General features: G+C 39.9%; 1 protein-coding gene across 3 annotated transcripts in view; it reads left to right on the forward strand.

Annotated features, from left to right (window-relative positions):
- iqsec1a (IQ motif and Sec7 domain ArfGEF 1a) overlaps positions 1–18,614 on the forward strand; it is a 90,038-nt gene that overhangs the window by 7,685 nt on the left and 63,739 nt on the right. For 2 of the 3 annotated variants that reach the window (XM_069140688.1, XM_069140680.1), the window contains exons 2-3: positions 9,540–9,569; positions 16,817–16,924. In XM_069140688.1, coding sequence (XP_068996789.1) covers positions 9,540–9,569; positions 16,817–16,924 — 138 coding nt within the window. The remainder of the gene's footprint in view (positions 1–9,539; positions 9,570–16,816; positions 16,925–18,614) is intronic. The other variant, XM_069140681.1, reaches the window with a different exon arrangement.

Consider the following 18,614-nt stretch of genomic DNA (forward strand, 5'->3'; position numbering starts at 1 on the left):
TAAAATACAACCTCAGTTTGATTTAATTTAATATCTTGATATGAAGTCATGTGCTGTTGGTAATAAAACTTTTGAAATTTCATAAAATGAAATGGATAATGGCTGATATAACTTGAGTTTTGTGCGTCATTTGTATTCTGCAAACCTGAACTTTAGGGATTAACAGCTTTGCCCTTGTATAGTTTAGGTTTCTTGATGGACAGCCAGTGCTCATATGGTTCACATAGAAAATTCAGTTAAACCTACATGGCTTTCATTTCAGTGTCAACCAATAGCCTACATTTGGTTTTCAGTGGAATGGACATAAAGTTGGACCAGTAAAAGCCCTGTGGAGTCATGGTTTTCTCAGATTCTCCCGGGTTATTTTGTTACCTTGGGGCAGAGGATAACTAGTTTTCCCTCTTCCCAGTCTGTATGTTCACCAAACCGTCTGCTGCTGATAGCTTTATATTTGGTGTACAGATGTGTGGGTGGTATCAATTTTCTTCATTTGCGAATTAAAGGTCCAATATATTTTGTCTCAACAAAGCTTTACATCTCTCTTAAGCTTCTTTCTGGACTTCTGCCAACAACAGGCTGGCTTGTGTCTGTGTTTAGGGCACATTTATATCAATTAGTCTCTCTTCTCATTGGTTGACTCTTTTCTGAGTGCAGTAGTCCGGGCCAACCACAGGTTTTGTGGCTAGCTAGTTCTGCGGCGGAATGACAACTCTGTGTTTTCTTCTATGTAAAAGGTTGGACAGTGGGCTTTGCTGATGGCAGACATATCATATGGATGTGTCTTTGTGACATCATAAATTCACATTGTCCAAACGGTACTGCTGCTGAAAATGAGCTGTGTGCATTTCCCCTTGGAGTGAGTGTTTTGAAACTTTCACAGTATTCATATAGCACATAGACCTGCTCTGTAATAAAAAATAAAAAAAAGGAAATGGAATCCTGAATTTCTACAATATGGGACCTTTAAAATACTACAATAAAATGTAATTGGAAATTGTGTTCTTTCTTATATTGTTTTATCAAATTAAAACAGAAATAGAAGCACCACAACTATTAAAAGGTTTATTTTTCTGTCTGTTTACATAGTTGTATTTGTACTCAAAAAGAAAGCAAACCATAACTAGTTAAAGCAGATAAAGACCACTTTTTGTGAAACATCTATATCTAAAACATTCTTAGTTTCTCTATTTCATCAGTTTGTTAGAAAAAAAATCCACTGAGTATAAATCTGAAATGTATTCTCTGATGTTGATGCACACGTCATGTTTAATTTAACGCCTTTTTACTTGAAGCTCGCTGCATCTTTGAGTCTCTTTCCACTCTCTTATTATTACAAACCGCGCTCAACACTAAAGCAGCACATTGTAGGGGCCACAAGGCCAAAGTATGGTTGCCTGTTCATTCTTTATTTCCTCACAGTTGAACCAATTATCCGCCTCGCAGCTGTCAAAACCAGCTGATGCAGCAGCAGCAGAATCGAAGGCAATTTGTAGCATAGTATCTGTGGAGAGCTGTTTGAAAGGCTGCCACTAGTTTTCTGCCAAGTGGGAGTGCTGTGTGTGTGTGTGTGTGTGTGTGTGTGTGTGTGTGTGTGTGTGTGTGTGTGTGGTGTAGTGAGGGGAGGAGGGGGGGTAAAGGTGGGGGGGCTGACAAGGTGGAGGCTGAGTCAACAGCTAAACACAGATGAGGAGTTGCTCACTTATCTTCTTCGTCATCACAGATAGATGTCAACACAAACTTCCCCACAGCTGGCTGGGCCTTTGACTACTAAGGTTTTGCCTGAAATATGCATAAGTGTTTCACAACGTCACCTCTGCAGTGTTTGGGTTTAGTTTGTGTTGTTTAGCTGCCACGTGTGTTTCAGCAGGCAGAGAGTGACTTGCTGGTTCAACAGTTTGCTTCTACTCGTGTCTCTCAGGTGTCGGGCTGTAATCTATGTGTTTCCACGCTGGCTGCCGATGCGCTCCGCTGTTTGTGTTCTTCATAACCCTGCACTTTGCAAGAGACTCCGAGGGCTCACCCAAATCCAAGCAATATGTTCAGGAATGCAGCCACAGTGAAAGTGAGGATTCCCTTGAATCCAGCTCTCCCTGTTAGGTCAGGTGCTTAAAGGTTCCTGGATTCAGTGTCAGAGAAAAGTATGAACAGGTGCCGTAAGGATCTGATATATAAAAGACAGAGCCTATTAAGGTTGTACAATTTCTGATTGTATTCACATTTGAAATACTGAGACTGAATAGAAGTCGGCATCTGGGATGTCCACAGAGTCTTGATCCAATACTTGTATTTTCCTACATATTACAGCGGCACAATGGACACTTTAAATTCATTAAAAGTATAAAAATGGTGTATATATATTGTTTACAATAAACTAGATCTGTAATGCATGTTTTTTTTTTATGACTCTTCTCAATTGCACTCATTCAGTGTCGTGACACAGTGATCCCAGCGGCATCGATCTGAGAGATTGGCTTGGGACATCCCCACTTGGCACAGTAGTTTGCCATTTTGGCCACAAATAACAGAATAATGTTTGCAGATATCAGGCCTAACTTCAGGTTGACATCAATAACAATGAGTGACAGGGTCAGTATATCACTCCTTAAAGTCTCGCCAGTGCTTTTCATGCTCCGTGGTATTCGTCTAAATAATGTATTGACTGGTTGTACAGTGACAGTGTAGACGACGAGGAAATAAAGTGGCGGAAGGAAGCAGGTGGGGGGTTTTGAGCAGTTTGCAGCAGTGTGTGTGTGTGCGTGCGTGCGTGCGTGCGTGCGTGCGTGCGTGTGTGTAGGACTGCCACCATCATTTTATGCAGGGGCAGACAGCCAGTGGAGGTCACGCACCAGTAACTCCTCAGAGATACATAATTTGAAAGCACCATGAGAAGCAAACCACTACAGAGAACTGGACTGACTCATTATATCTGCTTAGCCAGACACATTTGTGCTTGTAATTAGTTGATTAATACAGAACACTTAGGTCTCAGTCATATGAACGCCAGAAGTATGTAGTGCACTAAAGAGTCTAACACATGATGAATGCCCTTCATTTGTGCTCTTGACTGAGAAAAAGCTTTAAACCAGGGGAGACTGACATGAAGGCACACAAGCATGGATCTCATCAGAGCAGCACGAGCAAAATCTACATCAAATGATGAATTGGCGCATGCTTTATCTTGACTGCAGCTTTCTTTGTTTTAAAGAAAAATGAATCTTATAAAATATTGACATTAAATATGAAATACTGTACCAGAACATCAAGCTTCACCGTGTTCCTCTAAGGAACCTGTCAGCGTGAGTGAGCTCTTAAGAGTCCACGGCAGGTTCAAGTCATTGATCATTTGGTGACATTGAGAATTGAGGCAAGAGCCATGAAACGGCAAAGACTGGCTGTTCTGTTTTCAATTGAAAAGTTTTGTAAATTCAGTGTTACTTTGGGGTGTGATTTATTCCTTTTCATCACCGCTCGAAGGGGCTTTGTTCACAAAAGCTTGAGGTGTTTCATGACTGTCACGGTTGCCACTGAATGACACAGTATATTCAGTAAACCCAATAACTGTTTCAGTCACTTTTGGAAATTCATGTGGCCTAAGCAGTTCAGTTAAGGACTCTTAACTGACTTAAAAATGATACGTGAAAGAAGGTTTAATGAGGAATAATAAAAGACGCGTGTAGTTCACTCGGAATGCCATCAATCACGCACCTTAGACAAACTATAATTACCTCTGATTTCCTGCCGAAAAAAGGAAAGGAAATAGCCACACATGTATTTCCTTCAGTGCCCGAGCGCTACTTTTTTTCTTGCCATATTAAGGGCGGTAATGTGATGAAGTACTCGAACGCATTTCTTCGAGGCTCAACCCTACTCAATATTTAACAGCGAAAAACAAATAATGGCTTTTTAATTACATTGGAGCAGGTCTTTCCTGAAAAAAGTGAGGAAAGTGAAACGGCTTTAGGGGAGCGTGTCCAAGCCTTTTTTTTGATACATGGCACTGCGTCTGAAATTAAAGAAAATATCACACTAAAAATGTACTACACACTGAGCAAAAAAAAAAAACAGGGATTCGTGGGCAGCAAGATGTGTTGACGACTGCATCGCTGCAGCTGCAGTAGATGATGTTCCAGTTCATTTGAAGCCAAGCAGGGAGCTATGATTAAATGAGCAGACTGCTGCATTTCTGCGGTCGTGTCCAGTTGCACTTACTCTTGCAGAAAGGCAGATTGATAAAGTCTGAGTCAGCATTTTTTGCGCTCAGCGTGCCCTCTATTTATTTCCTCCCTCACAACAGGAAGCAGACTGTCCTGACTCTGTATTTGAGCCACGGGAACAAAAAGGGGCCATCCGCATGCAGCGAGGTAAAGGACAGGTTTGAAGTCACTGACACGGCTGTAAAGGCGGCACTTGAAGATTTGGTTTAAGGAAGTAGCTGGGGTGACATCTTAATTCTGCCAATGGAGATTTGGCTTCATTGTTGGCAACCAGAAAGCAATCTCACAGCTTGTGGAGGTCTTCCTGTGGAATGATACTTCCGATGGGATTTGGCATTTCATGCATTATTTAAAAGGCTTTGGGAATGCACATGAATGAGCCTCAGTAGCCAGTGTTTCTGTGCAGTGCAGAAGAAAAACAGCTGAACTTGGAGTCTAACTTCCATTCGTGTATCCATCACCATAAACATGATAGATTCTGCTTGGATAAGGCAATAAAACATGGAATTAATTTTCTTAATTATGTCCACAAATGAACTTTGTCCATACTGCAATCAGATTTATACTTAAATAATTTCTACTGGATCAATGATCCTGTCCCATAAAATCAGACGATTTCCAAGAGCTGTTTCACTTTGTATGAGCCTACTGTTCTTAATGAAAAGGGAACGATATTGTCGACCAATAGGTTAGGGTGCAAATACCCTCAGCAGTGAGTCTCCAATTTGATTCCCATCCAGCTGGATCTTTACTCAATGTTCTCCCTGGTTATCTTCTTGCCTCATCACAAAATGGGACTGGGCCTTTGATGTCGCAGTTCCCAAACTGTGGAATCGTTGTCGAGATCAGACTGGCAACATCTGTAGTGTCCTGTAAATCTATTTGTAAATACACTTTTTAAGAGGAATTTTTTTTTTTAAATGTTTTACACGTTGCTGTGTTTTATTTATCCCACTTTAGACAGCTCGTTATGTATCTGCATTGCTTATAGCCATAGCTAGGGGCATTATTGTTTTTTAGGTGCGTTTGTACATGCATACATCTGTATTCAAACTTGGCACTAATGAACTAATATGATGTTAGGTGTCAAAGGACAATGCTCATGGTCACTATGACCTCACATTTGTCCACTCTTGTGAACAAGAGTCTCAGGATCGCCTTGGGGGAATTTGGTCAAATTTGGCACAAAGGTTCATTTGACCATCAAAATGTTTAGATGGTCAAAGGTCAAAGGTCACTGTGACTTAATAAAACATGTTTGTGGCAGTGACTCAATAATTCAAATGTTAATCATAAGAAAATTTCACACAAATGTCTAATAGGATAACATGATTAAGTGATGAGATATAATATTCAAAAGGTCAAAGGTCAACCACACAGAAGGTGAGATGGTGACCTTATTTTACATTTGGTCAACTGCTGAATTGGCGACACTAACCTTGGGTGCCCACCTTGAAACTGTGGTGATTGTGTAAATCTTCTGTGCTGTCCGGTTGAAGATGTGTGTGAAGCATTTATGTTTAAGAATTTGTAGCTTTTTTTGTAGCAACATCTATGTTTGAAGCATTTTGTACTGCCAGTCAGCTCTCTTGGCCAAGCACGTTAACACACATACAAGGATTCCTTCAAAATCTGCACTACATAGATCATAGGAATCTACAGATATGGTTGTGAACAGCAACTCGCTGAGCTGCTCTTTTAAAGGAGCAGTGATAGTACAGTAAAAGTGAAGTATGCACTTCTCATCTGCAGCCTTCAAGTGGCTTTAATTGACGTTTTCTCATTACACTATGAAACCAATGTGACAGTGTGAAAGGGATTGCAGTGAAGAATCTCCACAGAATGATCACCCAAATCTGCAGCTTCTTCTAACTTTACGGAGCTTTGTAATGAGTTTCAGCTCACTGTTTATGTGGCTGACCAGCAACTTTCACTGTTTTGGTCCATTCTCGCGGCTCTAATATCTCATTTTCAACCACATCAGGCAGCTGCATTCAGGGAAAAAGACCTAAAAAAAAACAAATGTTCACTACCTGCTCAGCACCAAATGGCAGACAAAACACAATGAAGTATTCAGCAGTTAAAGAGCAGATATTTCCCTCGGGGGTTGTCAGACACCATAAGCAGATACAACAGACTGAATATTGGTCTTACATTCGCCAGGTGGCCAGAAACACAACTTTAAACTAATGCTATTGTTGCTCTGAAGCAAATGGATCAGTAAATAAGCAGCTGTTTACTTGCAATTTTGCCACGTTATTTTCACAACTTTTCACCGCTGCCCTTAAGTGGACAAAAAAAAAAAATCGAACTTGTCAAGTCAGTAGCTCAGAAGGGCACAAAGTGAAGTTCCACATAAATACCAACAATGGATGATACATCAAAATGCATCAGACTGTCCATCTGTCTTCGGTACAAGTCTGACACTTTTTCAGAATAAGAAAAAATCTGTGCCCTAAACTAGGGATTGGCATTTTAAGCAAAATTATTATTCGGAAATTGGTTTGAACTATTCGACTATTAATCCACGATTCACCCATTCATGTCTTGAAGGAGTTCCAGTCAGAACTTTTTGATCGCTGTAGTCGTCTTTGCATTTTTCTCCTGTTCACAAGGCATCTAATCTAATCTAATCTAATCTAATCTAATCTAATCTAATATAATCTAATCTAATCTAATCTAATCTAATCTAATCTAAACACAGTTTTACCTGGCAAAGCTCTAGAGCCCCGGTCGCAACATGTTCTTCTTATGTTGTTTTATCGTGGTTGGCAGACAGCTTTTAGGTGCATTACCGCCACCTTCCGACTGAAGTAAAGCATTACAACCCAACGCCAATAAAAACAGGGGCAATAGGGACAAACGATAGTCGCATATACTAATTGATTTTTTTTATTTAAATGACTATTCAAATTTTCAAAAATCCTGTCCCTTCCCGACTTTACACAAAACAAGATTTTTATATATAGTATATATAGTAGTATATATATATATATATATATAGTAGTGAGGGTTGTTCTGTAGGACAGAGGAGCTGTCCATGGTGCTGTCCTCTTCCTCCATGCTGTGGTTCGTTCTGAGGACGTTTCGTCCGCATTGCTGGGTTGGAAGCAGATAAAAGTCAGGCATACCATTTAGCAAAATATTTGTGAAATATGGTTATAGTCTGATCATTTATTTCAGTGATGAAGTGTATACACAGCAATCAATAGCTTCAGTAACTGCTAGTTTATGTGGACTGCAGCCTGTGTGTCAATGAATCTCATCCTACCTCTGCATTGTATTGACCCAGCTCTTGTTTTCGCCTCAACCTACTTCCACAGTTATAATGGGATTTGCTCTAATGCAAACAGCAGTGGTATCAGGTTTGTTCTGTGCTTTACGGAAATAATGAAAATTTGTTTGGATGTCGCTGCTGAAAGAACAGAAAACTTTAAGCACATCTTAAGGCGAGATGTGGATATTGTGGAGTGAGCAGAAAAGTGCGCAGCTAACACAAAGGAAAACAACAAAGTAAATTAACTAAGAGGGATGAGAAAGGAGAAAAACAACCCCAATTGAGAATTGTCCACAGCGTTTTGCAATATACAGGATCATTTTCCTCCAGCCAAATCTACAAACTACCTGATCAGTAGAGACCTTCCGAGAAGAACCTTTGCAGCTACAGTAACCTAATGACAGTCAGTTACTGCAGTCTTTTCCCCATGAATACCTCATTGTTTTCTGCATGTGAAAAGCCAGACAAGCCGACAAGGTGGCTCATAAATTCACCCTGGTGCAGCCATGCGGTTGCTTTATTGCCCCTCACTGCAATGGTTCGCAGAACAGGCTACATTTTATTCTTGTAGTGTAAAGAGCTCTTTCCTGGCTGTTGAAATGCCATTAACGGTTTCTAACAATTTCATGACAGAAATTGAGACTGTAAAGTGTAAATATAACTTTGCACAAGGCCAAATGTTATAAAGTTTGTCCGTCTAAGTTCAAGTAAAATGAGCCCCCTCGGTTAAAGCATTTCAGCACTATTACTGTAAGTCCCATTTTATTACGCATTTGCAATATAATAGCCTTTTTTTTAAAGTACATGTGTCATAATAGAAAAATCACAGGTTTTATTAATAACATTAATGTTTTGTGCCATGCCAGTGAATCAGTGCAAAACATATGAGTGGGTGGGGGAAAATGATTTAACTGATTTAATCCAGAATAAAAAAAAATTACACTTTAAGGCAAGATAAGTTTATTTATATTGCACCATTGCGGAACAAGGCAATTCAAAGTGCTTTACAGAGGCATAACAATACTTGAGGAATAAAATATTAAGAAGAAATTAAAATTGCATTTTAAAGACGATGAAAAAACAAGGCCGGTCAAAGTGCTTTGTAGACGCAAAGAAAAACATAAAAATTGCTGTTGCACGTTTAATTTACTGTAAAGCTCCAGCAAACATTAAAGTTTTAAGTCCTTGTTTAAATGAGCTGACACTTTCAGCTGACTATTCAGGAAACTTGTTCTACAGGCAGGGAGCAGAGAAACTAAAAGCTGTTTCACAATTTGATTCTGGAAACCCTGAGTAAACCTATCCCAGATGACCTGAGAGGTACCTCATAACGTACAAGTAAATCAAAAATCCATTCAGGCCAAAGTCCATTTAGTGTTTTACAGATAAGTAATAAGGTTTTAATATCTCTCATTTGACACACAGGCAGCCACTGCTGTGATTTAGGAGCCGGTGTAACTTTAGATCGTATAATCTTTTTTTCTCCACTGTGTAATCTTTTAAAAAGAAGTTTAGGCTTGGTGATTGGTTTTCTTGATGCAATGCACTTTGGGAGTTGTCTCGTCATATTATATTTTTCCGTTTTTTCTACTAATTATTCACCTGGGAAAGCTTCACAGCGGTATAAACCCAACCTAAACCAGTACGGAACAACCACTTACTATGCCCAGAGAGTTTGATCAACACCAAAGCAGAAAAAGAAAGCTGTTTGTATGTGCAAAGACAATATGCTCTGTTCATAATAAGCATTGCATTGGCAGAGGAAACATGTATTACACACCAAGTGGATTATTTATGTATAATTTGGGGAATTTTGTATCTAAATTGTGATTGGAATATAAACCTGAGCAATTTCAAAAGTGCAGCACCTGGCAGTGCCAGCTGAACTTGGCTGCAGTAATGTAGCTGCTGAATCAAGTGATGGTGGTCAGTGAGGCATTTTATGTAACTGTACATGTCCTTAGCTGCATTACTGACACACTGAAGCATCCTGGTTTCTACCTGCTCAACAGAATCAGTTATTCTTTTTTTTTTCTTCTGTCTTTCAGAACTGAATGTGACTCCTCCAGAATGGTCAGGTATGTCCAATTATTCTCATCTACTCGGGACCGTACATCTACCCTCGAGAGTTTTCTCCCTTTAAACACTTCTAAAGCTGGTTGCTGCTGGGGGAAATACATATTGCTTTCGAACATACTTTGTTGAAGACACTGTGTTACACAAGTCATTTGATTTGAGTGTGTAAAACTGAATAACCGAGAATCGTGGCGATAACCAGGGTGAGCGGTTTTCCTCTGTCTGAAGGACTGTGGCAGGCCTGATGTCGTGCCTGTTATTGGTGTCTGTGGATGCTACGGTGTGGAGGAAATGATGAGATCTTATGTCGAGTGTAGTCCAAGGTCACATTCCGCTGTTGTTAGTTGTTGGCTGTGTGGACTTTGGTGGCTGCAGATTTGTAGGGGTGTCTCCACTGGTAGAGTTGAGATGGGGGGCTGATTTAAAACTGTAATGTGAATCCATCATTGCTGCGTACACAGCTGAGGGATATGGCTTGCATGCAGAGAGTAGACGGGCTTCTCTCATTGGTAAACACACTCCTTATCGCTACTTTCTCTCTTTGCCTCGCTGTAGGATCCAAACAGCCTCTTCCTCTGCCTCCGTAGGGCTGCATGTTAAGGAGCCAACAGTGTCTAGACAAGTTGAAAAGAGTGTAGCGGAGCCTGTCCCGTGTTTTAGTGAACATTTTCCAGGCCATGTCTGTTCTTTCCTTAGTTGCTCTACTGTCTGAGCTCCCCGGGCCGCTTTTTCTTCTGCTCTAAATGTCCCATTACAAATCCGAAGCAAATCCAGAGGGCCGCAGCCTGGAGATGTGTGCCCGTCTTTGTCTTTGTACAATCCCAGTATATGTGGATGTCTATGCGAGTGCATGCATGTGAATGGGAAGTGTGTCTGCCACTCAGTAGCACCTCTCCAAAAGCAGTGCACCAAAGAAAAAAAAATCAGCACAGAAAATAGGTTATATGAAATTTTTATGTGTACTGTTTAAAATCGGATGAATTAAAAAAAAAAAAAAAAAATATCTTTGTTTAATAGTTTCACTTTCAGTGTTTTGGCAATGGTTTAAAAATATGAACCTCATTCAGCACATCCCAATGCTGTAGTTCTTTGATGATTTAGAAGGCTGGCACTGTTTTTAGTTACGAAACTTGGCCTATGGTGAAATTGCTTGAGATAAAAAGAAAGATCTTCTGTTTTTCAGTGCTTTTTCACACTGGAGATTTTTGTTGTTCTTTAAGCACATACAGCTATAAAGCCACTCAGTTTCAACGCTGTCACTGGCAGTCAGTTTTACTCTGCAGCTTCCAGTACTGAATAAAACTACATCAAACGTTTTTGAAAAACTTTAAAACTTGATCAAAGAGTTTAGTTTAGTTTCCACACATTTTTTTTTAAAGATCCATAGAAATATCCTTTTCTCAAATACTATTTACTGTAAGAATAAGCTTTCTGTAGACTGTGATCCCTATATTAATGTCATATATATCATATATGTCATATTTCTCAGCGCTATATAGCTTGTGCCAGTGCTGATAGTGATAAAAGCTTTCAAAAATGGAGGAAAAGGCTTCAGAGGCATACAGTCCCATCTCACCAAATTGATGTTTTGATGTAGTTTGAAACCTCCCAAATGGCCGCAGCTTTCTGCATGCAATTCTTAGGTGTGAATTTGGCCGCAGTTCCTCTAATATTCCCTTCATTAATATGAAAAGTGGCATGCCAAGACTGTTATTGTTCCTCTGTATAAAATTAGGTTTGAAATGCATCTGCAGTTGCACTGAATTATGCTGAAAGACGCTGATTACTGACTTCTACTCACTTTTCAGTGGCTGATATGATGGTACTGATTGTAAGATGATGGCATGCAGGACCGACAGTGATTTCTTTTTTTAATATGTAATTGGATAATAATTTATGGAAAAATGTAAAGTGAATGGATAAATCCATCAATATAAAAAAATGTAATCATTTCAAATCATTAATTAAATGACACATTTGTAATTAGAAAATACAGAGTGTTTAATAAACAGCTTTAGGGATAAATTACTCTAATAATTCAAAGGGAAATATATAAATAACAACATTTAAACAAGAAAAATAAAGGTACCAGTGCACAAGGAGCTTCATTGGTTATCATGGTTCATAATCGCAAATGCACCCAGCACCATAAGACCAGGTTGTACAGCGGCTGAGAGCCTGTGTAACAGCTCAGGGCATCACAGCAAAGTGGATCCACAACAAAGCCGCATTCATTAACAACCCCCTGTAAAGGATAAAACAAAACAAAAACAGGCTCATGTTTTGGAGAAATACACAACCAGGTAGGTGCAGCCTGTCTTATATACATGAATACATTTTGCTCCTCCATTGTGTTATGGTAATTAATGGAAGCAAAGAGAGGTTGAAAGATAATTTCTCAATATTGTTAAGTATGCTTCATTAATACTTCAAATTTATAACCAACAAATGCTTCATGTAAAACTCAAACTGAAAATGTAATTGAATTGATGTAGCTTTAATTCCTCTGTCCACTTAAATTTTCATTAGGGGATTTCAAGCTGTGCAATCTCAAAAAGGTCATATTCAGTAAGTTATTTTTTTACAGTTCGCAAATTCAGATAGGAAGCACACGTGTCCACTATTTTAAATAGCATTCAGGTCAGATTTATTTTCTAACTTTCAGATCAAATATTTATGTCAACTTAAGTGATTCAAGTTGACTAATGGTACAATTGAGACAACAAAATTAAACATGAGGAATTGTAACTTAATCATCGGAGAAGCAGCAATAAGAAATTGAGCCTGAATGCAATGAGTCGTGACTTCTGTCCCATCAGGTTACATTCCGTCAGTCGTACGATCCACAACACTCAGATAAATGACAGGAAATAGTTTTATTTAGGCTTTCAAGAAAGTTTAAAGAGGAGAATTCGGACTTCATGAAGTCAGATAGACTTTCAGAGTAAAATATTTCAGAGATATGAATTTAAATTTCAACATTAAGTATGCATAAGATTGTAAAATTTTCAACTTGGTATTATAATAAAGTTAAAATGATCACTGCCCTTTTCTGCTTCCATACTAAGCCTCATTACACAAAAAAGCAGTCAGCCTCGGTGAATACTTGCTGTATGCTCCTGCTTCTAATGCTTTCCATACGATATGGATATAGTATCTGAGTGTGACTATTCTGTAGCATCTATTTAAAGTGAAGCGGCAGCTTGTTTCAAATTGCACTGTGAATTTCTCTGTCATTCACATGGTTTATCTTGGCTTCACGTCCCCGTTGCTATCACTGCTTAAAGCTGTGTAAAATCACTACAACTGCCAAAACAGCACTCTGCTGACAGCAGACTTGCAGTCACTTACATCTCTCACCCTGTTAATATGCCACACCACGACACAAGTGAGCCTGGCTGTTTAAAATGTTGTGTGTTACATGGCTTGGTAGGTTTCATTATCATTAATAATGTAAAAGCTACTGAACTTGGTACTGGCACTATAAATAAATAAGCCCTGATCCCGAAGGATTGCTTTGCACTGGTTTGATAGATGCGTGTGTGCGTGCGTGTGTGCGTGCGTGCGTGTGTGTGTGTGTGTGTGTGTGTGTGTGTGTGTGTGTGTGTGTGTGTGTGTTTGCGTGTAGAGACAGGGAGATTGGCCCAGTCCTTGATAGAGTGGATTATTCTCATGCATACTCCAGGGCTAATGAGAGAGGAGTAACAACATGGTGGTGTTTAATTGGTCTGCTGTTCTGTAATCAGAATGGATGGCTTCATTCAGATGTGATTAGAACCTGGCTGAGATGGGCAGGCGGGCACTCTACAGCCTCAGTGACCTGCTTTTATTGGATTGTTCTTCGCTGAACGTCTGACGATGAGATGTTCTCCCACCGCCATTCCACCTGATGCACTTTAGTACAACCCCCATTCATACAACCCAGACGAGCACATGACAAAAGCCTACAGCCGAGGATTAGTTAGGCTCTCTATCACTCCGGCTGCAATGAGAATGCATGATGAAAATACCCCTGTCTAATATATTTTAATCAAATTCTATTATATCTTGATCAACTCCTTGAGATGCGTCATGTCGTTGTCATGGAGGTCCAAACATGCTGCGGGTCATACAGGACATAATGATATACATCACAAAAACAGCAAAAAACATCCAAAACAAATCTTTAAAGATAAACATCTGTAACGACCAATCAATGAAGAAAAGGCACAGTAGCGGTTTAATTGAAAAACATAGGCAAATTTGATTTGAGATACAAAAACAAAACATTTTTAAATGGGCAAAATAATAACAGGGAGCAGATATTTACAGGTAACTTATTCCAATCAGATAGAGCCCAAAAAATTGTCCCAACTTCCTTAGAAACAAATGGGACAATAAAGAGGATCTGATCACAGCTTCTTAGTGCTAAAATTTGAAATATATTAGGAACAAAAAACTGTTTTAATAAATAAAGATATTTCAAAATAAATTGTTACCTGTGAAATTGTGGCCGGTGAGCTTGTGTTCTGTGATAGATATCGGTTGTTATTTGTCTGGGAACGGAAAGATGATTGAAATTTCACATTGTTCAGGATGCATTCTGTTGTTTTTTTGTTGAACTTGTTCGGTTTGACGCAGAGGAAGGCCAGCTTGTCACAGAACCGCAGTGTGGTAACTGACTGGAGGTATTCTGGAGAGCGTTGGCGAGGTCTATGGCTTATATTTTTCCCGCAGATCTCCGCAGAGGGTTGGGGAAACAGAGAGGCGGGGATAATACAGCTCAACCATTATTGTAGAAATGACAATGGAGAGAATAAAGCTTTGCGGGGCTGTTGTTGTGGAGGTCAAAACCACTCTCAAAGTGTGTCTCAAAGCAACACCAGGACAGCAAGTGTTTCCAATCAACTGAAACAACAACTGTGGCCAACTTGTTGTTGTAAAAGGATCGTGGCGCGATTTATAAAGCCAACAATGCGCCAACAGAATTAACATGCAATATTAAAGACCGTAGCTTCTTTGCACAAGCGATATCTGCTAAAATAGCTACAGAGCTGCAGTTTTCTATCTCAAGGCAGGACAACTTCATAAAACAGCACAATGTGTGAGCTGAACTGGACTTAATTCACACAGAAATCTAACCGAACAAGAGGCAGCCCATCCTCCACTGCAGTGACATGACTTGTCTAGGCAGTTGAACTGATATTTTGTCTGAAGGGACGAGAGGTGACAGTGCTGTGTTTCAGAGCTGGTCCAGTGCTGTCTCACACCCTCAGCCGGCGCCCTCCTCAGGGATCCCACAAATCTATCGTCTCCTGTCGCCTCCTTCACCGGCTCTTGTTGCTGTGGAGAGCGACGCTCAACTTTGATGGGTCGGACACTGAGCCTGCTGTCTTTGTCCTTGTGTGAGTCCCTTTCGACGAAGCAAACTGGATTTCAAGTCTTAATCGGGCGTTGTTCTTGAACCACCCTCCTCCTCGGGAATGAAACTAAACACAGTATGTTTGTGCAGCGTGTGGTGAAAGAAAGCAAAGACTTGAATGACATGGAAAATGACATTTTTTTATGAGCTGCGAGCGTTTGTTTGTTAGTCACCGCACTGACGGGTCCGACACAAGGTCTGAGTGCGACTCTGTGCCACTATCGGCATTACGAATGGCCGACTGGGGGAAAATTCTGAGCATTTCAAGGTTCACAGCTCTCAACTCAGCCAGAGCAGAGACATTAGCATTTTTAAAAAATTAATTATTCATTATGTCGAAACCGCAGCAAATGGCAGCATCCATGACACAATTAGCCACTGATATTTCTCCGGGCCTCAGTGAAGGATTTTTCATCCTGTACAAGCTCTATAAAGAGTGAAGGATAATTATATTTCTTGGTACAATTGCTTTTGGAAAATGCATGACTGTAGAGAAGGATGTGGCTTCATGTTTTTTTTTTATGAAGACCTTATCTCCTGCGAGAGTTGGGTGGGTTGTTGGTGTTTGACTTCAAGTTGACAGCTTGAGAAATGTGCTTCGGCCAGCTGAGACAACCAACCCAAAGGTGGCATGGCTCACTGAAAACCTTAACAAACACTAGATGAGACAGAAGTGTCTCAATGGTGTCTAGTGGAGGGAGAGGAGAGATGTCTGGGCAATCAACAGTGGAGGACAAAAGTGCTTGAAAAAGCACAAACTAGTTACACTGACACTACAAAGGAACCTCTCCAAAGTAACCTTTGTTGTCTTTGATCAAGCAGGTTGTGTTAGTTTCTCCCCAAATTCTAACGTTCACATTTCATGATCCAATTTTAGAAGTGGTCGGTATCTTTCCATGTCTTTGTTTGTGCCAGACGCTCGTCACGTAATCAGACACACACACACACACACACGGGTATTTTGGAACAAAATCTGACAAATAGAATTGTCATATTAAATGTATCTATTTTAATTTTAGTTGTCCAACAAAATATAAGGTAATATAATTAAAGGATACCAAAAGGACCTTTCATACAAAAAGTGTAGGCCGACTGCACTTGATTACAACTTACAGTAAAGGTGATCAAAATGGCACACCTGTCGAAGTTTTACTTTTATATGTATCGTCAATACAGTAAGTACAATGTTTGTTCATCAAAAATAGCACACAATAGTACATTCATAATGAGTGTACATTAAAGTTCCTTCTTATATGACCGTTAAGTACAATTTAGTACACGTGTACAAGGTTGGACACGAGTTCTGTGGAAAAATATGAAAATATGAAAACCAGCAGCTTCCTATAGAGTTGTAGAAGTACATATTCAGAAATGTGACAAACAAACAACAAAGATGGTACTTTTTCAAAAGTGGTTGTCAATGTTCTAAGCTGTACATAAGTTAACGGGCCAAGCAGTGATCTAGTCTTTTAGATGGAATACTTTTACTATGTCGCAATCTCAGCTCAGCTTTCGGGTGGTGAATACTTTAGTAATACTGTGTGGTGCGTGGTTTGAAGCACACTATATTTACGGCACTGTTATTCCCCTTGAAAGGGAGACATTGCGGTACAGTAGCTGCTTATAAATATTTCATAATATCACAGAAATACCATCCCATATAATGTGAAAAGTGAACTACAGAGTTAAAAAACATCAAGGTCAGAAATCCCCAGTGGGAAACGTCGGAGGGGAAAATGGATGATTTTAATGTACAGCCTTCATTTCACATTGAAAGGTTTCTCTCGTATATGACCTCATATGTTACCAGATGTGTGTTTTGTTGTAACACGGTTTGTCCTTCTGCAGGAGACATGCATCTCTACCCGTCGAAGTCACAGAGAATCCCGGGAGGTTGGTGTCTGAAGGCTGCAGAAGAGTCAACCCCTGCCGCAAGTGGAAGTCGGCTTCCTTTGGGTACAGTAAGCCGTTCTCTTCACGATTAGACGGTGTTTAGTTTGTCCCATAAAACACCACAGCACAACAATATTTTTCATGCCTTGCTCTTGTTGTCATGACGGCTCATATCGATGCGCTGGTTATGCTAATTGGACTTTCAGCGTCAGATGCATTGGCTGTGACAGCTTGACAGTTGCAAACTTCGCTGTGTCCCAGTGTTTTCGGCTTTGCAGCTGTTCTCCACTCATCAGATGTTTATGACACCGCAGTTCGACTGCTGCAATGTTATTTTCCTGATGTGTGCAGTGAACTCCTGACCAAACGCACTGTCGGAGGAGATCATTAAACCGTAGAGTTAATGAAATATGATCCCCGCGTATATGAGCCTTCATTGCTGCGCGCCCATTAGCCTGTGCTGAGCTTGGACGTTGAGACAGGCTCTCAACAAACGAGCAGAGAAGAGAGCAGACAGTCGCATCGGTGGGACAGACCGAGGGGGCTTCAAAGGGCTGGAGCGAGTTTCAGAGACGCCTCCTACTGCTGTGCTTCATCATCAAAAAGCAATGTTTGCCTAATCCATAGCCCACTTTTGGCTCATGTGCAGCCCCAAAATAAATCCCAGTGCATAGTGGGAACGTGTTCTATTTATAAAGAGCACTGTTCAGAGGTTTCTGATGAGTAGGAACATCTGTGGGTCGTTTTTAGACTTTGGTAACATTGCAGAAAATGAGGCATTTTCTTTTTCTTGCTGATTAATAACCTCCCCGATTTGTGCTCTCTCTGTTTATCTCTGTGTGATTGTTGCTCCGTAAGTAATTTTCAAGTACAGCTGAAAGCTAATGGGTTAAATGGATCATGACTGTAAACAAGATGATGGCTGTGATCAGAGGTTGATTGTTTTCCTCTGCAGCTCAGCAGCATTGTTTACTTCTGTTTAGGCTTAGCCATCTCACACGGAACAATCACACACTGTTACAATCAGCTAATTACAAAATGATGACAGTGCAAGACAACATGACCCATCAAAGATGCCATCATTTTGAATTTACTGACTTTTTTTCAGATGGTTGCTTTATTGCAGTGACCCAGAGGTAATCATTAAATTACAAAGGTTAATTCTTACCCATCTTTCCATTTATTTGTGGAATATCTTGTAACAAACACTAGTCTTTATGAGGGCTGCCACGATCATTAAAGTTTCAACAATTAATTGTCATACAAATAATTGCGAAAAACAATTTTGTTGTCTTTCGGTTCGTTTGATGACACTAACAAAGTATAAGCCTATAATACACATACAAATTATGAAAAAGAGCCATTTATTGGTAAACAGTTGGTGGCGATATTTTCCAGTCTTGTACCATTAAACCACAGCAGAAGAAGTACGCGCAACCTAATGACGTCATTAACGGAGCACCAGTCGAACCTAAAATGGTGGAAATTGATGTGGTAACCGTTATATGATATTTGGCTTAGTTTCATACAGCTATTTTTTATCCAGATGAATGGAAACATTTGTAATGATAAAGCAGAACAATTGTGGTCAGCTCAAATAATCGTGATCGGGCGATTATATAATAATTGTGGCAGTGGGCTGCACACTGAAACACTGAATGCATGCCGTTGGTGGGAGGGCTAACTGAAAGTTTGGAAAACGGATCACTGCATAACTCAAACTGAAGGCAAACATTTATTATAAAGGCCTTGG

Source organism: Embiotoca jacksoni, unplaced genomic scaffold (assembly GCF_022577435.1).
Source record: "Embiotoca jacksoni isolate LCO1_2020_lvr unplaced genomic scaffold, fEmbJac1.0.p SCAF_9, whole genome shotgun sequence".
NCBI lineage: Eukaryota > Metazoa > Chordata > Actinopteri > Embiotocidae > Embiotoca > Embiotoca jacksoni.